Source organism: Peromyscus eremicus, chromosome 8a (assembly GCF_949786415.1).
Source record: "Peromyscus eremicus chromosome 8a, PerEre_H2_v1, whole genome shotgun sequence".
In the NCBI taxonomy this organism is placed as follows: domain Eukaryota; kingdom Metazoa; phylum Chordata; class Mammalia; order Rodentia; family Cricetidae; genus Peromyscus; species Peromyscus eremicus.
Genome location: NC_081423.1, coordinates 89095954 through 89117622, shown reverse-complemented (window position 1 = coordinate 89117622; position 21669 = coordinate 89095954). Strand labels below are relative to the sequence as shown.

Genomic DNA, 21669 nt, shown 5'->3' with positions numbered 1-21669 from the left:
CTCTCGCGAGAGGAAGCGCAAAGCCTGCTGGGAGGGATGCGCTGGCTGCGGGCCAGCCCAAAATGGCAGCCCTGGAAGAAGAATTCACGTTGTCTACTGGAGTCTTGGGCGCCGGGCCTGAAGGATTCCTCGGCGTAGAGCAGAGCGACAAAGCAGACCAGTTCCTAGTGACGGACAGCGGCAGGACTGTCGTCCTCTACAAGGTGAGAGTGGCGGGAGCGACCGGCTGTCGTTCGCCTCTGTCCGAAGCCGGGAGCGGGAGGCTCGAATTCCTCCCAGCTTGGGAAGGAAAGCCGGGAGCGGGCCTGGCAGAGCCCGGCGGGCGCCGCGGTGGGAAGCCGACTGAGGTTCAGAAGCTGTTTTCCTGTGAGAACTGGCCTATTTCCGAGTGACAGGCGACAGTGTCTCGGTGCACGTGGGACCCGCTGGGAACCTGTGTCCCCGCTTCTCATCTGCTAAAGTCTTGCCAAAGAGAATTGTCACCCTGCGGCGTGCTTGCCGAAGGGTCGAGTGGAGATTGAGTGTCAAAGGATGACACTGACAAGTTGAGAATGTGTGTTATTCTCTTCATCCTCCGCTCCTTGGTTATTGGTGGGGGGTGGGGGGTGGGCGGGTGACGAGACAGAGATTTCTTGGTATCCTGGAAATATTGGGCAGTTCCGTTTTCACACTATGAAACCCGGATTTGAGAGCTGGAAAGTGGCAATCTCGCCCTCTTTGCAGCCTAATTCCTGGCTCAGCACACTTACAACCTTGCTTATAGTCATCATCTAGAAAGTAGGTTTTTATCTGGCATTCTAAACAGTTTCTTGTGTCATTAAACAGTTACTCATCTGCTGACAGGCTGCCAACAATCCTCTATACTGTTTAGACTTCCCTCAAACTGTTGTCTTTAGGCTGTCCACTGATTTGGCAGTTTCTGCATAGGAATACAGTAGTTCGATGGGAGTTGGGTGGACTGGACCCACTTACACCAACCTAATTTTCCTTGCCTCTGTTCCACAGGTAATCAACCCATTTTTAAGTGTATCATTGTTTATAAACAATGTCTTGAATTAATTTGCTTACTTTTAGTTAAGAGTTTTGGGGATGTTTGTTTTGTTTTTGAGACCGGTCTGGCTTTGAATTTACAATCCTTTTGCCTCAGCCTTCCCAGGGTGTAAGTGTAAGCCACCACACCTAATTAGAATTGTTTTGTTTTGTTTTTTTGAGACAGGGTTTCTCTGTGTTGTTTTGGTGCCTGTCCTGGATCTCACTCTGTAGACCAGGCTGCCCTCGAACTCACAGAGATCCACCTGACTCTGCCTCCCGAGTGCTGGGATTAAAGGCATGCGCCACCACTGCCCAGCTTAGAATTTTTAATTGTGGTGTGTGTGTGTGTGTTTTAAAAAATCCCATTTATCATCATGGCCATTTTTAAGTGTGCATACAATGAAGTGGTCAGTGTGTTTACAGCCATCATCACTATCCATCTCCAGAACTCTTCACCTTATAAAACTGAAAACCTGTCCTCGTTAAGTGATGGTTCCGAGGGTGGATGAGATGGCTCAGCTGGTAAAGGCACTTGCCACGAGTCCAATGACCTGAATTCAACTCTCCAGATCTACATGGCGTAAGGAAAAGAAGTGAATCCTGAAAGCAGTTCTCTAGCCTCTGTACTCCTATATGTGTGTGCACACACACAAATAAATACATAAATGTAATTGAAAATAAGTAATCACTCTCCACTCTGGAACATGAGGCAAGAGAATCTAGAATTTAGGGCCAGCCTACACGATACAGAAAGACCATCTCCAATAAATAAGAAATAATAACTAGCCAGACAGCGATGGTGCACACCTTTAATCTCAGCACTCAGGAGGCAGAGGCAGGCGGATCTCTGTGAGTGTGAGGCCAGCCTGGTCTACAGAGCCAGATCCAGGACAGGCACTAAAACTACACAGAGAAACCCTGTCTCATAAAACCAAAAAAAAATAATAATAACAATAATAATAACTATTCCTCCCAGCCCCTGGTAACCAGCATTCTCTGTCAGTCTTCATTATTTTAATTTAGGTACTTCATAAATTAGAAATCATGTTCAATGCTGTCATTTGATGGCTTCTTTTCTTGTTTGTTAAATCTCTAACGTCTGAAGCTGAAGTCTTGGATTTTGTATTCTTTTGCCAGGTTTCTGATCAGAAACCCTTGGGCAGCTGGTCGGTGAAACAAGGTCAAACTATAACATGTCCAGCTGTGTGCAACTTTCAGACTGGAGAATACATTGTGGTACATGACCATAAGGTAAAGTTAAGGATATATTAATATGTGTAACATGCAGTAGGTTGCGTGTACTGACTGTCCATCGCATGTAAATAGGCTATAAAGTACTAATTAACGTGTATTTTGATTTCAGGTTTTGAGAATATGGAATCATGAAGACGTAAACCTGGATAAAGTATTTAAAGCTACAGTAAGGCTTTGGATTTTCTGACATATTTAATTGTTGGTGAAATGGAATAACTCGTAATCTCACACTTGTTATTTATTTATTGCCTGTGGGCAAAGGAGCCTATGGTTGTAGTCAGTTTTCCCTTCCAGCTGTTTTCCTATAGGTCACAACAACTATCAAGTTAGAAAATGCAGGATTTATTGTCCCATAAAGCTGATGATTTAAATAGTTCGTTAATGGGGCTGGAGAAATGGCTCTGCAGTTAAGATCAGTGGCTGCTCTTGCAGAGGACTGGAGTTCAGTTCCCATCACCCACGTGGTGACTCACAACCATCTGTAATGAGATCTAGTGCCCTCTTCTGGCATGCAGGCAGGACACTGTATACAAAATAAATAAATAAATCTTTTAAAAAAAAAAAAAAAGAAGAAGGTGAGGGGTGGGCCAGGTGGTGATGGTGCACGCTTTTAATACCAGCCTGGTCTACAGAGCAGGATCCAGGACAGGCACCAAAGCTACACAGAGAAACCCTGTCTCGAAAAAACCCAGTTAAAAAAAAGAAGGTGAGGGGTGGGTGATGGCCCATGCTGGTAATGTCACTTGGGAGGCTAAAGCAGAATCATGAGTACAAGGCCAGCCCAGATAACATAACTAGACACCTGAATACTTGGCACATTGTTTCCAGCTGTCAGCTGAGGTCCACAGGATCCACTCCGTACAAAGGACAGAACCCCTGGTGCTGTTCCGGAGAGGGGCTGCTCGTGGGCTAGAGGCCTTGCTTACAGAGCCTCAGCAGAACACTGAAGCTGTCATCCCTGATGAGGAAGTGATCAGGTAAGTGCCAGTACTTGTATATGGATTTTTACCAGTAGAAAGTGTACTCTGCGTTACTTTACTACATTCTTTACTGTGTTTAAGGTGTTTTTGCTTAGAAACATAAAGGCTGTGGTATAACTTAGTGGTATATTCAGTGGTATAGCCCTGCCTAGTATGTCTGGAGCCTAGCATTACTCCCTGGAACCCTAAGACAAAACTATCCTAATTAAGTCCCACTTACTGCTGGTTATAGTACTAGGGAGACAGAGGCAGTCAGAGCTCTGAGTTTGAGGCTAGGCTGGTTCTAGGCCAGCAGGGGCTACATAGTGAGACCCTGTCTTTAAAAACAAAACAAAGCCGGGCGGTGGTGGCGCACGCCTTTAATCCCAGCACTTGGGAGGCAGAGCCACGCGGATCTCTGTGAGTTCGAGGCCAGCCTGGGCTACCAAGTGAGTTCCAGGAAAGGTGCAAAGCTACACAGAGAAACCCTGTCTCGAAAAACCAAAAAAAAAAAACAAAAAAACAAAAAAACAAAGCGGGGCTGGAGAGATGGCTCAGAGGTTAAGAGCACTGACTGCTCTTCAGAGGTCCTGAGTTCAATTCCCAGCACCCACTGGTGGCTCACACCCATCTTTACCCTCTTCTGATATGCAGTCAGAACACTGTATACATAATAAATAAATCTTAAAAAAAAGAAAAAAGAAAAACACAGGGGCTGGAGAGATGGCTCAGCAGTCAAGAACACTGTCTGCTCTTCCAGAGGTCCTGAGTTCAGTTCCCAGCAACCACATGGTGGCTCACAACCATCCATAATTCGATCCGGTGCCCTCTTCTGGCCTGTAAGCATAAATGCAGACAGAATACTGTACACACAATAAATAAATAAATATTTTTTTAAAAAGGCAAAGACAACATTTAGGAGACATTAAGCAAAATCTCCAAGAGCCTGTGAGATCGTAGAGTATGAGGAAACAACCATAATCCTGGTCAGCTTTCAGACCTGGAGAGTCAGCTGTGTGGATGGAATGGATATACCGAAAGGACAAACCCTTTGCTTCTGTCATATTGCCCAGCTGGCAAGCCACAGCCCCTTCCCCTGAAGAAAACTATCCCTTGATACTCAGAGGCCATGGTGATGCTTTAAGGCTTTCCTGGGCTCTGGAATAATGCTGGGTAAATGGCTCATTCACGTGGTCGGACAGTGCTTGACTTCCCATTCCTCCCATGCTCATCACTTCATCATATTCCCTGTTCATTTGACGTGTGGCCTCTCCGGGTCCACCTGGTAGAAACTAAATTCCTAACAGCAGACTTGTGCTGAGTAAGCGAGCAGGTGGGTAGCTTGTTCTTAGACTAACCCATGCATTCCTCTAAGGTGTGAGCAGCTATTCAAGGAGTGGGTGACCTTTGTGATCTAGTCACCACTTTGCCCCAAGCTGGCAGTGCTGCCCTAGTCCTGGGTCATTTAGCTTCCCCGTGGCTCATTCTCGGTTGCTTATAGAAGGCAGATAAGACTCTAATGTTACCCTAAGAACACTAGTCCCCAAGTAGTTCTGAGAGGACTGCAGCCGCCTCTCTCCTGCAGCCTCACAGTTTTCGTTATCGTCTGGGAAGTTTCACAACCTGCGCTGTCTCCGGAGATGCGTTTGACAGATGGCATTGTAGCTGCTGAAGCAGGGCTTCTCTGTTGTGCTGGTTCCAAAAACGACGTAATAGTTATTTAAGTCTAATTGATAAATAACAGTTCTCAACTGATTTTGTGTTTTCTAATCTTTTTTAAAGGTGGTCAGAGTTCTTCATGGTATTTAAGCAACCTGTTTTAATTTTTATTACTGAAAAAGTAAGTGGCATCTTCAATTTCTGGTCTTTTTGACATTTTAAAGTCACCTGTGTTATTTTTAAAACTAAAATACAATTTTACTATCTCTTTTAGAAGGTTATTTCTTTTGTGACCCCTAAAGCACTAGTTATAATTATTTCTATGCCTAAATTAAATCAACATTTTTTTTTAGCAGATTAATTCATTTTATTTTTGTGGTATAAAAACCCCATGTGAAGCTGGGTGGTGGTGGTACATGCCTGTAATCCCAGCACTGGGAAGAATGAGGCCGGAGGATGAAGAGTTTGAGGTCAGCTTGGGCTACATGTGAGACACTGTCTCAAAAGACAAGGGTTGGAGCCGGGCGGTGGTGGCGCACGCCTTTAATCCCAGCACTCGGGAGGCAGAGCCAGGCGGATCTCTGTGAGTTCGAGGCCAGCCTGGGCTACCAAGTGAGTTCCAGGAAAGGCGCAAAGCTATACAGAGAAACCCTGTCTCGGAAAACCAAAAAAAAAAAAAAGACAAGGGTTGGAGATGTACCTCAATGGCACAGCTCTTGCTTACCAAGCATAACATCTCTGCGGTCCTCAATCGCCTGGAACTCACTTTGTAGACCAGGCTAGCCTGGAACACATTGCATTTTTCTTGCCTTTGCCTCCCAAGTGCTGGGATCACAGGTATGTGCCACCACACCCAGCCTGGGCAAGCAGCTTTTAGGTATTTATTGAAGTAATTAGAACGAAGCAATTACTAGTTTTAACACTTAACTCTAGTTAGTTAAACTGGGGATATTTACAAAATAATTCTTTTTTCTTGCAGCATGGGAATTACTTTGTTTATGTACGATTGTGCAAATCACACAGCCTAAGCAAATACACACTCTTACTTGGAAAAGAAGAAAAATCTGTTAAACCAAATTTTACTGCACGTGTGGATGGGAAATTCATCTCCCTGGTGTGGTTAAGTAAGTTTTCTTTAATAACAGAGGTGGTGAATGGAAGGCTGTTAGAGGGTTGTGGACACTACACCTAAGCTTCCTGCAGTTTCTTCCTCAGCCATTTCACAGGACTTTTTTGTGACGTTTACCATAAACAACAACAAATAATACAATACCTATAAAAAAAAAGGGTCACATGTAGCTAAGGATGGTCCTTCTGATCCTCCTGATGAACTTTGGGATTATGGAGGTGTGTACAACCATGCCTGGTTTTATGTGGTGCCGGGATTGAACCTGAGGCCTGTGCATAGTAGACAAACACTTTTACCCATTGAGTTGCACTTCCAGTGTGTTTCCCCTACACTCACACACATTTCTTTGCCATTATTTAGTGTGTGTTCTTGTGTGCATGTCCTTTGGCTATCATTTTGAGGTCAGAGAACAACTTGAAGTTAGTTTTCTCCTCGGTCATGTGGGCTGCAGTGATCATACTCACTTATCAGGTTTGGTGCCAAGTGCCTTTGCCTTACTGACTCCATTTATAAAAATTTATTGGGGAGCCGGGCGGTGGTGGCGCACGCCTTTAATCCCAGCACTCGGGAGGCAGAGCCACGCGGATCTCTGTGAGTTCGAGGCCAGCCTGGGCTACCAAGTGAGTTCCAGGAAAGGCGCAAAGCTACACAGAGAAACCCTGTCTCGAAAAACCAATTAAAAAAAAATTGGTTAGGGAAAGCACGGAGTGATATGATTGTTCAAAGTTCTAATTGGATTATTTATGGATTTGTAGTCTTATAACAACCTAAAACATTTAACTACAGCAGATACAAGCTGTCCTTTCATCATTTCTAAACAATAAATTCTTGCTCCCAACAGGCTCTGATGGGTGTATATATGAAACCTTGATACCAATATATTCAAGCGACACTGAAAAAAGTCAGAGGTTAGTTAGAGCATTGATGCTCAAGGCAGTTGTGTCTGCTGGTGCTCAAAGTGGTACTGCGATCACCATCCTGGATCAAGACCACATAGCAGTCCTGGGACCTCCACTTCCAACTTCTAAGGGTAACTGAAATCACCTAAGAATCAAACTTAGCTTTTAGCCTTCAGTCTCCATCATCTCTCTTTGTTTTCAGCAGACTCTCACTATGTAGCCCAGGCTGGCCTTGATCTCAGGATCCTCCTCCTACCCCAGCTTCCCAAGCACTGGGATTGCAGGTGTGTGCCACCATGCCCAGTGCCATCTTTAAATTCATGAATTCCCATCTGTTTATGTCTCTTTAATTTCTGCTAGCAGTATTTTGTAGTTTATACTGTACCTTCAGTCATTCCTTCCTTGGTTAAATTCTTCTTTTAGATGCTAATATAAGTGTTGTTTCCTTTTCAGAGTTTTCCTTTCTAGGCTGTAGAAATACAACTGGTTCTGTGTTACTCTTATTCCTGCAGTTTTGCTAAGCTTATTTATTAGTGCCTGTGTGTGTGCCTGTATGCATGTCTTGGCTTTGGCTTTAGTCTCAGGGTAATACTGACTTAGTGGAGGGTGGGGACATATTTCTTCTCTATTCTAAGAGAGTTTCATGCTGATTTATAATTGGTAGAATTCAGTGGTGAGGTCATCTGGTCCTAGGTGTTTCTTTCTATTTTGACCTTCCCTAGGGCTTTTCCACTCTACTTCCTACCTACCCTGTGCCTCATTTGTTTGAATTCCTGTGGCAGTCACTCATTTTTAAACATAAAGCAAACTTGTGTATTTACCTCTGCCTCCATCCTACACGCCAGGATATCTTGTGTTTCTACTTAGGTCTGTTTCTGAACTTTTGTAACTTACATTGTAGAATGTCTCTCCATATGGAACATAAAGTTTCAAACATTACAGACATCAAAAGAGCTGCCGCAAGGAACCAGTGGGCAAGTAAGTTTGTTTTTGGTTTTTTTTGTTTTTTTTTTTTTTTTTTTTTTTTGGTTGGTGGGTTGGTGGGTTGGTGGGTTGGTTCGTTTTCGTTGTCATGTTCAGATTCAAGTTTGGGTTTTTGCTTTTGATAAGGTGTTACTGTGTAGCCCAGGGTGGCCTCAAAGTTGCAGTCCTCCTGCCTTAGCTTCCTGAGTAGTGGAATTACAGATGTGTACCATCGTGCTGGTAGTTACTTGGATTTCTATTAAGATCTTCTAAAGAAAACTAGAATTACTTTTTGGTTTTTCAAGACAGGGTTTCTCTGGCCATCCTAGAACTCACTTTGTAGACCAGGCTAGCCTCCAACTCAGAGAGATCTGCCTGCCTTTGCCTCCCAAGTGCTGGAATTAAAGGTGTGCACTGCCATCACCTGGCTTACAATTTATTTTTTTACTTAAGAGATTACATTTGGTTGGCGTTTTGTTTCTATGTACTTACAACTTTCATTTGTTTTACAGTTTTGTTGTTGTTGTTGTTTTGGTTTTTTGTTTGGTTGGTTTTTTTTGGCTTTTTTGAGACAAGGTTTCTCTGTGTAGTCCTGGCTGTGCTGGAACTTGCTCTGTAGACCAGGCTGACCTAAACTGTCTCTGGACAGTAAATAAATAACATTTCTCTTTCTGTTGTTGGTTTTTGGTTTTTATTTTTCAAGACAGGTTTTCTCTGTATAGCCCTGGCTGTCCTAGAACTCTCTCTGTAGACCAGGAGGTCCTCGAACTCAGAGATCCCCTGCCTCTGCCTCCCAAGTGCTGGGATTAAAAGGATGTGCCACCACTAATTAGGAGTTTCAAAGCACTGAATTATAGCTACTTTTAGGTCAGAGGAGAACAGTGAGTTTGTTTTTAGCTTTTTTTTTTTTTTTTTTTTTTTTTTACGTAATACCTACTATTCCTAATAAATTAGTCTTTAAATAGTAAATGTTACCATGGAACTAGGTAAAGAATTAAAATTTTGTAGGACAATGTGGTGGACTTTTAATCCCAACACTTAGGAGACAGAGACAGATAGATCTCTCTGAGTTTGAGGCCAGCCTCGTCTTCATTTTGAGTTCTAGAACAGCCAGGACTACACAGAGAAACCTTGTCTTGGGGAAAATAAATAAATAAATGGGGGGGGGGGTTGTTTTTGTTGTTCTAAGATAGCTTGTGCAATCTTACTGTTACATGATAAGCTTGAGTTAAAAAATCAGCCTAGCCAGCAGAGGTGGTGCACGCCTTTAATCCCAGCACTCGGGAGGCAGAGCCAGGCAGATCTCTGTGAGTTCGAGGCCAGCCTAGGCTACCAAGTGAGTTCCAGGAAAGGCGCAAAGCTACACAGAGAAACCCTGTCTCAAAAAACCAAAAAAAAAAAAAACAAACAACAAGTCAGCCTGTGTGTCCATCAGTGGCTGAGTGGATGAAGACAGTATGCTGTGTATTACATTATGGAACTTGGTTCATAAAGAAGAATGGAATGTCATTTATAGGAAAAGTATATGGAAAGTTTTAAAAATCCTAATTTTTTCTCATTGCTGAGTCTAGACTTAAAAGAGTGGAGCAGGGAGGATGGAAAGAAGAGACTGGGCATCAGGAGAGGGTGGGATAGTAAACTAGGGTCAAGGGTGAGTGATTTTGAGTGTAGGTGAAAATATAATGAAATCCATCATTTGGACAGTGAATACGCGCTAATAAAATAAGTTGCAAGTTTTTGTAGAGTCAGATCTCAGAAAAAATATATGCTTACTTTTTAAACTTTTTTTCCAGCTCTGGTATCATGGGGAAATATTATTTATGCTACATGGAAAATGTCTAACTGTGATTCCATACAAGTGTGAAGTGTCATCTCTGGCAGGCGCTCTGGGAAAGCTCAAGCCCACTCAAGAGTCAGGTTGGAACCACTCTGCTTTTTTATTAGTTCCTGGTTCCTTTTTCTTTCCTTTGGGTTTATCTATACAGGGTTCCTCTGTGTAGCCCTGGCTACCCTGGAACTCACTCTGTAGGCCAGCCAGTCCTCAAACTCAGAGATCCACCTGCTAATACCTCCTAAGTGCTGGGATTAAAACGTGCACCATCACCACCTGGCTGAAACCTCTTTTAAATTGTGCATAAGTGGTTTTCTTTTGTTGTTCTTTAATTTGATGATGTTAGGTCAGAATAGTTCAGTAATTTATGTTTTGTGTTTCCATAGGCACTCATCCCATGCCCCATTTTGTAAACTGGGAAACGTGTTCAGGATATGAACTTGGGTCCTACAGTACAGAGCAGTCAAAAACTGTAAGTTCAGTAGCTGAATGATCAATGTCATTGGGAATGTATAAAAAAAAAAAAAACACAGGAAAAGAGTCGGGTGACGGTGATGCACGCCTTTAATCACAGCACTCAGGAGGCAGAGCCAGGCAGATAGATCTCTGAGTTTGAGGCCAGCCTGGTCTACAGAACGAGATCCAGACAGGCACCAAAACTACACAGAGAAACCCTGTCTCAGGGAGAAAAAAAAAAAAACAGGAAACATTCATATCTGTGTACCTCTTACAGCTTGTTCTTAGTAACAGGGCTTCAACATTGTAGGCTTAAAGTCTTTATCGAAAGTGATACTTGTAAATCTAGCTGTTAATTGGTTTTCAGTGGGGGGTTGTTTTTGTTTTTCAAGACAGGTTTTCTCTGTGTAGTCCTGGCTGTCCTGGAACTCACTTTGTAGAATAGGCTGGCCTTGAACTCCACCTGCCTCTGCCTGCACCTCCACAGCATGCACCACCACTATCCAGCTGATTGTTTTTAAATATGTATTTATTTTATGTTTATGTGCCAAAGTATATATGTGCTCTATATACATGCAGGAGCCAGCTGAGGATGAGGAGAGAGTCAGATCCCCTAGAACTGGAGTTATAAGTGGTTTTGAACTGCCATGTGGGTGCTGGGAACCAAATTCAGGTCCTCTGCAAGTTCAATGAATGTTCTCAATGGTTATATTGAGCTATCTCTCCAGCTCCAGTATGTGTTAATATTTAAGGATGTGTATGTTAATAAACTAAGTCCCAGATAGGAAAATAGGCCAGTTTGCGATTAGCAGTAATATCCTCCTGAGTATAGAGGTTTTAAGTGTTAAAAATAAATAAATAAATAAAACTAAACTAAAACCAAAGCTGGATGTGGTGGCTCATGCCTCTAATTTCAGCGCTTAGGAGGCCCAGGAGGTAGGATTGGAAGTTTGAGGATAGTCTGGGCTATATAGTGAGTTCCAGGCCAGGCTTGGTTAAAAAAAAAGTCTTAATACATTTCATTTCAAAGTTGTAATAAAAGCATTTTATTTATAATTAAAGCATGTTTTTTAAAAATACATGATTAGGGTTAAAGTAGTTAAAAATGCTTGCAGCTCTTGAAGAGGACCCAAGTTTGGGTCCCAGCACTCAGGAGGCAGAGGCAGCCAGGTAGATCTCTTTGATTTTTGAGGCCAGCCTGGTCTACAGAGTGAGTTTCAGGACACCCAGGACTACATGGAGAGACTTGTGTCAAAAAATTAAAACTAACTAAATTTTTTGTAATAAACCCTTAATATATGTATTTTTAACTATATGATCATACCAAGTATGCTAATCTGTTTTATAGTACTCTAAATGTCTCATGTGTCTTTTGCATTATTTTGAAAGCCTAAAATAGATTTATTTACTTACAGCCACGGAGAAAAAAAATTGAAACAAGTTTACAGCCAGAAGTTCCAGGATCCAAACAACTTTTATTAATAATTAAGGTAAATTTAAAGAAAGAAAACTGGAAATCAGGCTGGTAAAATGGCTTATTGGTAAAGGCACTTATTTCACAGGCCTGGTGACCAAGTTTGATCCTTGGGACCCATACCAAGGTGGATTGAAAGAACCTAATTCATAGATCTATTTTATGTATATGAATGTATACCACCTGAGTGCCTGGGCAGTTAAGCTGCCATGTAGTTGGTGAGAATTGAATCCAGGTCCTCTACAAGAGCAACAAGTGCTCTTAACTGCTAAGCCATCTCTCCAGCACCCATTCTACATGTTCTAATGTTTAATGTTAGCTATGGGAAACATTTATACTGTGTATTACCTTCATCAGAGCTGGTGCAAAACTTTACCTTCTTTGACTCTATTATCTGATGAAATTAGTGATCTGGTGCTGTCCCCATTCTGTGTCTTAGACTTTTTTTTTTTTTTTTTTTGGTTTTTCGAGACAGGGTTTCTCTATGTAGCTTTGCGCCTTTCCTGGGACTCACTTGGTAGTCCAGGCTGGCCTCGAACTCACAGAGATCCACCTGGCTCTGCCTCCCGAGTGCTGGGATTAAAGGCGTGCGCCACCACCGCCCGGCGTCTTAGACTTTATACTATGTTTGTAATACAGTCTCAGAGTATATGGGTTATGAACCCATGGAGTTTTTCTCCTCTGCAATTGTGTGTGTGTGTGTGTTGTGGAATTTAAGTCACCTTGCTTCAATGGGTTGCATGGATGTTCCTGTTTTGAGAAAATGTTATGCTGGGAAGGTTTTTTTTTTTTAGTTCAGAGTGACATTTCTTAATATACCAGACTAAATTCTTTAATTTTGCCCTTTCAGAGAGATTCAGAAAAACACATTGAAGTAGAACTACGTAAATTTTTGGCTAAGTCAACACCTGACTTTCATACTATAATTGGAGATATAGTAGCAGGACTTCTGGGAAGATGTAAAGCAGAACCATCGTTTTATCCCCGGAACTGTCTGATGCAGCTCATCCAAACACATGTGCTTTCCTACAGGTATATGTGTGTCTCACACTTCATACTTAGCATTCTTTTGACCTTGTGTTTTGTACTTGTGATTTTTCTGTGTAAGAGTGGTTCCTGAGGAGGTGGTTCAGTGGGTAGAGTGTGAGGACTGGAGTTTGGCCCCCAAAACCCACATCAAAGTATGCTGGGGATGGCAGCCGTTACAGGGTGAAGGGCAATGGAAGAAGCCACTCACGTTACTCTGGGCCTCCACAGACACAAGCATACACATACATGGACACTCATGAGTGAGTGAGCATGCATGAATTCACACCACATGCACATACAGAACCGGAGAGGTTGCCATCTGGGTGTGGTGGTCGTCTTAGCTGCCCTTAGTTTCCTTTTGCTATGATGAAATAGGAACAGCCGCACCACATAGACTTGACTTCCACAGCTTCACACGGTGGTTTGTGGATCCTCAAAACTATTACTACATAATGCTGCTGCTGACTTCTGCTGTAAGCGCAGGGTGTAGCTTGGACCACAGCTATATCAGCCTCTTTGTGCTGGCTCTAGGGCAACAGTTTGCTAGGCAGTAGACTTCCTTTAAGTGATCCTGTATATATATATTCACTAGATAGAAGCCTCTGAGGGGTGGAGTTTTGCCCTTGTGACAGCTTCCCTGTTGTCCAGTGCAGCACAAAAAGTTCCTAGTTAGGGGTATTGATCTCTTTAAGAGTTACAGGTTGTTTCTCAGTAGCAAACTAAATGAGCGCTTTTGAAATTTCCTCTATGAAACAAACTAGTCTGTTACTGCTCAGTTCAGCTTCATGTATATTCCCAGGACATGGACAGTGAAGCCGAATTCTTCGTCAGAATTCACACAATCGGCCCAGAGCACTAGACCAGTCTCTTGTTCACTGTCTGCATTTCTCTCAGCATTGCTGGTTTTAGGGTCCCACCCAAATGGCCTCCTGAGCTTTCCTTTTAGCATTAACTGCTTTTTGAACCCCAAATACCAGACTTCCACATTGTAGCCTCAAAAATTTCCAGCAGCCTGTGAACCACATAGGTTGTTACCATAGCAGCTGGAAAAACTAGGACAGTGGTGATAGTGCATGCCTGTAAGTGTGACACTGGTGTGTCAAGATAGGGAGGTCATGGTTTGAGGCCAGCCTCTTGAAAAGGACCTGGGTTTATTTTCCCAGCACCCACTTGGTGGCTCAGCCATCTATAACTCCAGTACCATGGATCCAATGCCCTCTTCTGACTTTCATAGACAACAGCCACACAGGTGGTACACAGACTTACATGTAGGCAAACCACTCATAAAATCATTTTTGTTGTTTAGGGGTGTGTGTGTGTGTGTGTGTGTGTGTGTGTGTGTGTGTGTGTTTTGGTTGGTTGTTGGTTGGTTTTGGTTTTCAAGACAGGGTTTCTCTATGTAGCCCCTGGCTGTCCTAGAACTCTTGTTTTAATTTTTTTATTAATGATATTTTTTAAAATCATAGTAATTGTCTTATTTTTGGTCTCAGCTTGTGCCCTGGCTTGATGGAGATTGCCTTAGAACACACAGATGTGCAGATGTTACAGCTGTGTCTGCAGCAGTTCCCTGACATTCCTGAGTCGACCACCTGTGCTTGCTTAAAACTTTTCTTGAGGTGAGTTAGGACCTGTGCTCTCATTCCCTTGACATCATTTAAATCTGTGACTTATTTGAATGCTTAGAAAATGAACTTTCAGGGGTTGAAATGGTGAGAAGAATTAACCTCTTGCTTTCAATTAACATCGTAGCATTGGTGATGACTGTCTTCGGGACATTAATATCAATATGGAGTCAGTTTTTGATTATAGTGATACCATACACGATGAGAAAAAGGAAATGGAAGAGCCAGCTGAGATTGTTCAAAATGGCTTCAGTCCCGAAGACAGTAGCTGCAGTAAAGATGATCAGCAGTTAAATAAAAAGCCCGAAGATGAAGCCAAAGAGACTGTCTCTTTCCCTGTGACCTCGTGTCCTGTGGCACCAAAGCGAGCGGCTCTGCTGTATCCTTCCAGATGGTTCCGTTGCACTGTGTCCTTAGGGATATAGTTATATGCAAGCAGTAACTGAGGCATGATTCAATTTTTTCCCCCAGTTTTTTCAGTGTCTGCTTGAAATGGATTATATTAGATACTGCTTTCATCTAATTTATTAAAACTATTCTCTCTCTCTCTCCCCCGCCCCCATTTTTCTCGCCCTTACCCCCGCATGTGTGTTGGGGTGGATTACTCCCATGGTCTTATGAATACTTGTCAAAAACTCTACCTCAGAGCTACCTTCCCTAGCCATTGATACCTGTTTTCTTTGGGGGTTCTTTTGTCATTTGGTTTCATTTAATTTTGTTTTGAGGTGTGGCTCATGTAGCCTTGGCATCCTCCTGTCTCTAGAGTGCCAAGATTGCAGATGTGTGCCACCATGTCTTTCTTGGCCTGTTCGCTTTCTTTTCTTTTTTCTTCTTTTTCCTCTGTTTTCATAGTTAAGAAGCTATAATACTAGGAGCTAGAGATGGCTCGGTGGTTAAGAGCATTGGCTACTCTTCCAGAGGACCCGGGTTCAATTCCCAGCATCCACATAGCACCTCAGGGGATCCAGCAACCTTCATACCGACACACATGCAGGCAGAACACCTGTACATAAAAATGTCATTTAAAAAAAAAGGAGCTATACTAGACCTCACACCTGTAATCCCAACACTTGGGAAACCGAAGCAGGATTGCTGAGAGTTCAAAGCCAGCTTGGGCTAGAGTAAGATTCTATATCCACAAAAAAAAAAAAAAAAAAAAAGGTGCCAGGCAGTGATGGTGCATGCCTTTGATCTCAGCATTCGGGAAGCAGAGACATTCGGATTTCTGTGCGTTTGAGGCTAGCCTGGGCTACATAGGAGTTCCAGGACAGCCAGGATTGTTACACAAAGAAAACTTGTGTTGAGACTATACACCCTGCCCCCCAAAAAATGAAGGAAAGGAGCAGCAGAAGCTATAGTAGTGTACGAGCTCCATCAGTTCTTTAAAAAAATATGAGCCGGGCAGTGGTGGCGGCGGCGCATGCCTTTAATCCCAGCACTCGGGAGGCAGAGCCAGGCGGATCTCTGTGAGTTCAAGGCTAGCCTGGGCTACCAAGTGAGTTCCAGGAAAGGCACAAAGCTACACAGAGAAACCCTGTCTCGAAAAACCAAAAAAAAAAAAAAAAAAAAAAGTTTACAAATGACTGGTGTCCCCGATCTCTGGTGACAGAGTGTTGGTGGTTAGACCTGCTGTAAACCCGGAAGGGAGCTCGACTTGTGTTCACAGTAGTGCAGCCTTTCCTTTATTGAAGATTTTCCTTTAGTCCCGAGTAGAAATGCAGTTCTCCATTCAGCATATAGTGAGACCTTCCTTCTGCCGCACCTGAAGGACATCCCTGCGAAGCACATCACGGTAAGTGTTCTGCACACCCTGTGCATTTGATTTCTGGTCTGAGTTGTCCTGTGTAATTCTGAGCAACTGGTCGGCTGTTCTAACACTGTGGGACACTTCCATATGTGTAAGAGAGAAGCCCACACATGGTGAAAATTGCTCAGAAAACCAGGGTGATTTGGGGTGAGAGACCTTGGTATGTTCCTTTTGCCATGCTGGAAACCAGGTTAAACCATCTTAGATTGTCACTGAAGAGACACTTAAAAGAACTGAAAAAAGAAAAGAGAAAAATTCTCTTTTCTCACCTGTTGTTTTCTGACCTGAGCTCATTCCTGGCCTAACTAGAGAGCCGCTTAGTGGTGACAGAGACTCCGTTTTACTCATTCTGTCTGTCTTCAGATCCTTGTCACATTTGTTTGATGTAGCATTTAATTGAGCAGTGGGGTAAATTTGTTTCTACTATCTGTTGGGCTTCTCTGTAGAGAACGTTTTTCTCCCGGGTGGTAAGCTGTGCTCCTGTTTTCCCTCCCGCAGCTGTTTCTCCAGTATCTGTATTTCCTCTATCTGAAGTGCAGTGGCAATGCTGCCATGACTCTTCCTGGAGTAAGCCCTCCGACTCTGAGCCAGGTGAGACTGCTTCTGCCAATGTACAGAAACCTTGCGTGCAGGGTCAGCCTTGTAGTGCCATTACTGATTTGTCTCTGTCGATCAAGATGGGCAGACCCCGCCTCCTCCCTCGTGCACGTTGCTGGATTGGAGAGGGCTTCTCTGTTCAATAGATGGATTTCTAGATTCATAATTCCAGATTACAGAATCCCAAATCATCTTTGTAGGGGAAAGTTTCTACAGCACCGAAAAGGTTTCCGAAGTAAATGTTGAGACCAGGTGTGGTGGCACGTGCCTTTAATCCTAATACTCAAAAGTAACAAGGAGGAAAAAAGGTAAACTTTGCACCTCTCCTCCTCCAGCCCCTCTTAGAGATAACCAACATTAAAAGTTTCTCTTGTGGAGCCAGGCATGGTGCACACACCTATATCCCAACACTCGGGAGGCAGAGAGGCAGGCAGCTCTCTGAGTTCGAGGCCAGTCTGCTCTACAGAGTGAGTTCCAGCACAGCCAGGGCTACACAGAGAAACTGTGTCTTAAAAAAATAACAAACAAAGCCGGGCGGTGGTGGCACACGCCTTTAATCCCAGCACTCGGGAGGCAGAGCCAGGCGGATCTCTGTGAGTTCGAGGCCAGCCTGGGCTACCAAGTGAGTTCCAGGAAAGGTGCAAAGCTACACAGAGAAACCCTGTCTCGAAAAACCAAAAAAAAAAAAACTCAGAAAAATTTCTTTTGTGTCTTTTACCTGTCTTTGATTTTTGTCTTTCTGACACAAGACCTTTAGTGTGTTGACATTCTCCAAGTTGATTCTTTGTCTCAGTACCATGTTGCAGACATGTTCTGGCCTGGTACATCCATCTTTTCTCATCCCCTCCTGATACGTTGCTTCCAAGTTTTGCAACATAAATAGTCTTTAAGTGCTAATCTTCACGTGGATATCTTTGTGGGTTTATTCCCACAAGAGGACACTGAGGGAAAGGGGCATGTGTTTTCAGTTTTCAGAGTGCCAGATTACCTTTCCAAAGAGTTGTGACAGGGGCTGCCCCTGAAGTCGGGGACTTAGTTCCCACGCTCTGCCCACACCTGCTGTTACTGTCAAACTTCTCAGTCTTGCTAATCAGGTAGGAACAGTGTTGCCATGGATAGCCTTTGACAATAGAGGGTGCAATAGTTTTTCTTGCTTTATTCCTTATCCATCATCTTTCTGATGTATTTCCTGTTTGGAGGAGAGGTGTTTATAAACAGATCTTTGTGTATTGAGTTAATTTATAATTTGTCTTGTTACTGTGTTAGTGTTGTTTTCTTATTATTATTTGACAGTTTCATGTGTTATGAATGCAGTGACTTCAGTTACCTCTCTCCCCCTCTTCTTATGAAGCCCTTTATTCCTGAGACATGCCCTTCATATGACTTCATGTCTGTGTGCGTGTGACCCACTGAGTCTGATGAGGGCTCCTTCATAATCATGGGTGGAGGGTGTCTGCTAGATCAGGAGCTACTTTCCAGTGGCTGTACCACTAGATAAATAGACACCCTCACCAATAACTCAGAATTGCCAGAAGTTCAGTCCCGCAGGGAGGGTGGTGCCTCATGTGCCCTCCTCATCATGTCAGTATAATTTTTCTAGACAAATTTTAATTTTTACACTCTAAGATTCACTGGACTCACAAGACAATGGTGGCATACTCCTTTAATCCCAGCACTTGGGAGGCAGAGGCAGTCAGATCTCTTGAGTTCAAAGACAGACTGGTCTAGAGAGTGAGTTCCAGGACAGCCAAGGCTACACAGAGAAACCGTGTCTCAAAAAACCAAAAAAAAAAAAAAAAAAATTTGTTTTTCTTCTGTTTGAGACCATAATGGGCTTGAATTAATGGATTAACCTTTTGTATTTATCTCCAGATTATGGATTGGATATGCCTACTTCTAGATGCTAATTTTACTGTTGTCTTAATGATTCCAGAAGCAAAAAGACTCATTCTTAATCTTTACAAATTTGTGAAATCTCAGGTTTGTGGCTATTTAATTCTTTTAGGTTAATTATTTTATTCTGGGTTGTGTGATATGTTTGGTTGGGTGCATGTACGTCAAAGCATGAATGTGTCCGGCAGAGCACACTGCTTTAGAGAGTTGTTCTCCTCTTCCACCCCACAGATCCAAGGGGTAGTGGCTTGTCTCAAGAAATACCTTGGTTGTTTAAAAAAAAACTAATTGAACATAAGTATAATCCATACATCTTATCCTTAAATTTTGGTTATGAAGAGATGGAATCAGCTCATGGTAGAGGGAACAATACATAGTTAAGGCCATTGATGCATTCTCGTCCAAAAAACAAAAATGTTCCTGGAAAAGCCATTATTAGTGATGGAAGGTGTGTTGCATGTGGAGTTACAGTAAAGTTACTCTGGGTCTTTTCTTCCTCAGATTTCTGTCTATTCCGAGCTCAACAAGATTGAAGTAAGTTTTCGGGAGTTACAGAAGTTGAATCAGGACAAGAGCAGTAGAGGACTGTACTCCATTGAAGTGCTGGAACTCTTCTGAAAGCCGGAGTTTTCCTTCATGGACTTTTTATGGAGTTCTTGCTCTCTTTCTCTTTTTTTATTTTTTTATTTGGTTTTGTTTTTTTGAGACAGTGTCTCACTATGTAGCCTTGTCCTGGAACTGAATATGTAAACCAGGCTGGCCTCAAACTCACAGAGATCCGCCTGCCTCTACTTCCCAGAGTGCTGGGATTAAAGGCGTGGCCACCACGCCCAGCTTGATGGAATTCTTTGTATGAATCCACCTGTTCATCCAGGGAAGAAAGTTTTGTTTGCATCCATCACTCGGTGTCTGAAGAGAGTACCTGGACCATCACATCACTGCTCCTCCGTGTGCTGCAGGGTTCACGCAAACGGGCTCTGGGTTCCAGACATCCCTGGAAGGAGGTTATGGAAGTTTTTTTAAATATGGGATTGAGCTGATTTTAAGTAAACTTATTTGTGTATTGATAAAAGTCTAATTTCTTATCATACATTTTGAAAACAGTTTTTCTTTTAATAAAAGAAACAAACCATCTCAAGAGTCAACCCAGGGGGAGTGTATTTCTTAGTCAGAATCCATTCTAGCTCATCTATCTCTGTGGCCGTGGGGACAGGGCCACGTGGAGCACTCACGTGGAGCACTCAGGCCTCGCAGCCAGCATGGTGCCTGCTGCCTCCTGCCATTTCTCCACCCTGCACCTACCGCCACCCCTCCTTCCTGCTCAGGGTTGAGAAAGTCCCTCTTTCAGTGTGGTGTCTCAGATGAGCTGTGTGACAAGGATAATGGTAAAAATGGTTTAAATTATACAATCTTTTTTTTAAAGATTTATTTATTTTGTATGTAGTGTTCTGCCTGCATGTATCCCTGCAGGCCAGATGAGGGCACCAGACGTCATTACAGATGGTTGTGAGCCACCATGTGGGTGCTGGGATTTGAACTCAGGACCTCTAGAAGAGCAGCCAGTGCTCTTAACTCCTGAGCCATCTCTCCAGTCCCAAATTATACAATCTTATTCCTAAATAATGAAATTGTCTTTCCTTAAAAAAAAAAAAAAAAAAAAAAAAAAACCAGTTTACTGAGGCCAGTTCAGTGGGTAAAGATGTGTGCAAGCTTTGCAAACGTCTTGACTGGAATTCAGTCCCTGGAGTCTGTGTAGAGTGGGAGGAGAGAGCCAGCCTACTGGGTCCTCCACACAAGCACCAAGACTACACACCACCTCCATCACACAGTCCATAATCCCAGCACTCGGGAACAGAGGCAGGCAGATCTTTTGAGTTCAGGGTCAGCTTCATCTACAGAGTGAGTTCCAGGACAGCCAGAGCTATATAGTGAGACCCTGTCTCAAACCCTCCCCTCAGTAAATATTTTTTTTTTAAAGTGGAAAAAATTTTACGGATTGATTGATAATAGATAGGTAGTTTCTAGTTTGGGTTTAGGACAAATCAGTCAAGGTCTGGTCCTAGAACCCATATACACAGACCTTGGTGGTTTGTATTAGGAAAAGGCTTCATTTTAAGTAAACTTGAGTCACAGTTGTGTAAACAGGTTCCCCTCCAGTCATCACTAACTTCTGTGTAAACTTGAAGTAGAAAAGAAATAAATAGAAAATACATAGTTGTACAGTGTGTCTGGGATTTCAACTGTTCGGAGGTAAGGGAGGATAATCCTAAATTTGAGACTGCCCTGGGCTCCATAGACCCCCATCAGGAAGGAGAGAAGTAAGGCAGTAGTCGGGGAGAGGACAAATGAATGCACTTGTTAAATGTCACCTTCCCTGTGTGTCATGACAACTTCCTCTAGGCCAGGGTTTGGGGTTTCTTTGTTTTGATACAGGGTCTCACTGTAACCCTGGCTGTCCTAGAACTCTCAACATAGACGAGGCTGTCCTTGAACACACAGAGATCCCCCTGCCTCTGTCTTCACACCCTGAACAGGTTGTCCTCCAACTCCACAGGTACAAGTTGTGAACTGCGTGAAATTGTGCTGAGAATTGAAACCAGGTCCTCTGGGGGTACAGGAAGTGCCCTTCACTGAGCTATCTCCAGACCGTTTATAGTGTTTAAGCCAGAAAATAAGCAAATGCAAATCTGTGGCCCTCAGTTTACAGACTCAGGTTTGTTTTTCATAACTTGTGGTTTAGTTGTACTTGAGGATGGCTTTTGTCATGAAAATTAACTTGTCACGAGTCAAAGGAAAGCCAGGCATTAAGCACACTGTAATCCAGCACTTAGAACCTAAATGCAGGAGGATCGGGGTTTCAAGATCATCCTGGGCTACGTGTTTATGCTTTTTCAGAAAAATAAACTAAATAGAAACATGCCTTGGAGGGAGAAAGGTGAAGGAGATACTCCATGTTACTTGAACCCAGCCTTATTAAATCTTGATAGGAACATTAATAATTTGGTTTATAAATATTAATGAAAGCAGATTCCTGGTGCTTAAAGCATCCATATTGTTTTTATATA

At 43.0% G+C, this 21669-nt stretch overlaps 1 protein-coding gene across 2 annotated transcripts; it reads left to right on the top strand.

Annotated features, from left to right (window-relative positions):
• Positions 1–11: 11 nt before the first annotated feature.
• On the top strand, positions 12–19749 carry Nol11 (nucleolar protein 11). Of its 2 annotated transcripts, none has more exons than XM_059272011.1 (18): positions 12–203; positions 2170–2283; positions 2396–2452; positions 3115–3263; positions 5028–5085; positions 5884–6028; positions 6875–7063; positions 7834–7910; positions 9689–9812; positions 10113–10198; positions 11598–11672; positions 12507–12688; positions 14176–14301; positions 14495–14686; positions 16021–16099; positions 16613–16705; positions 18584–18691; positions 19106–19749. In XM_059272011.1, exons 1-18 carry the CDS (start codon positions 63–65, stop codon positions 19220–19222), a joined length of 2112 nt encoding a protein of 703 aa, XP_059127994.1. In that variant the 5' UTR covers positions 12–62; the 3' UTR covers positions 19223–19749. The 2 variants fall into 2 exon arrangements, with proteins under 2 accessions (XP_059127994.1, XP_059127992.1); XM_059272009.1 differs by having other exon boundaries at positions 14435–14686.
• The last annotated feature ends 1920 nt before the right edge of the window (positions 19750–21669 follow it).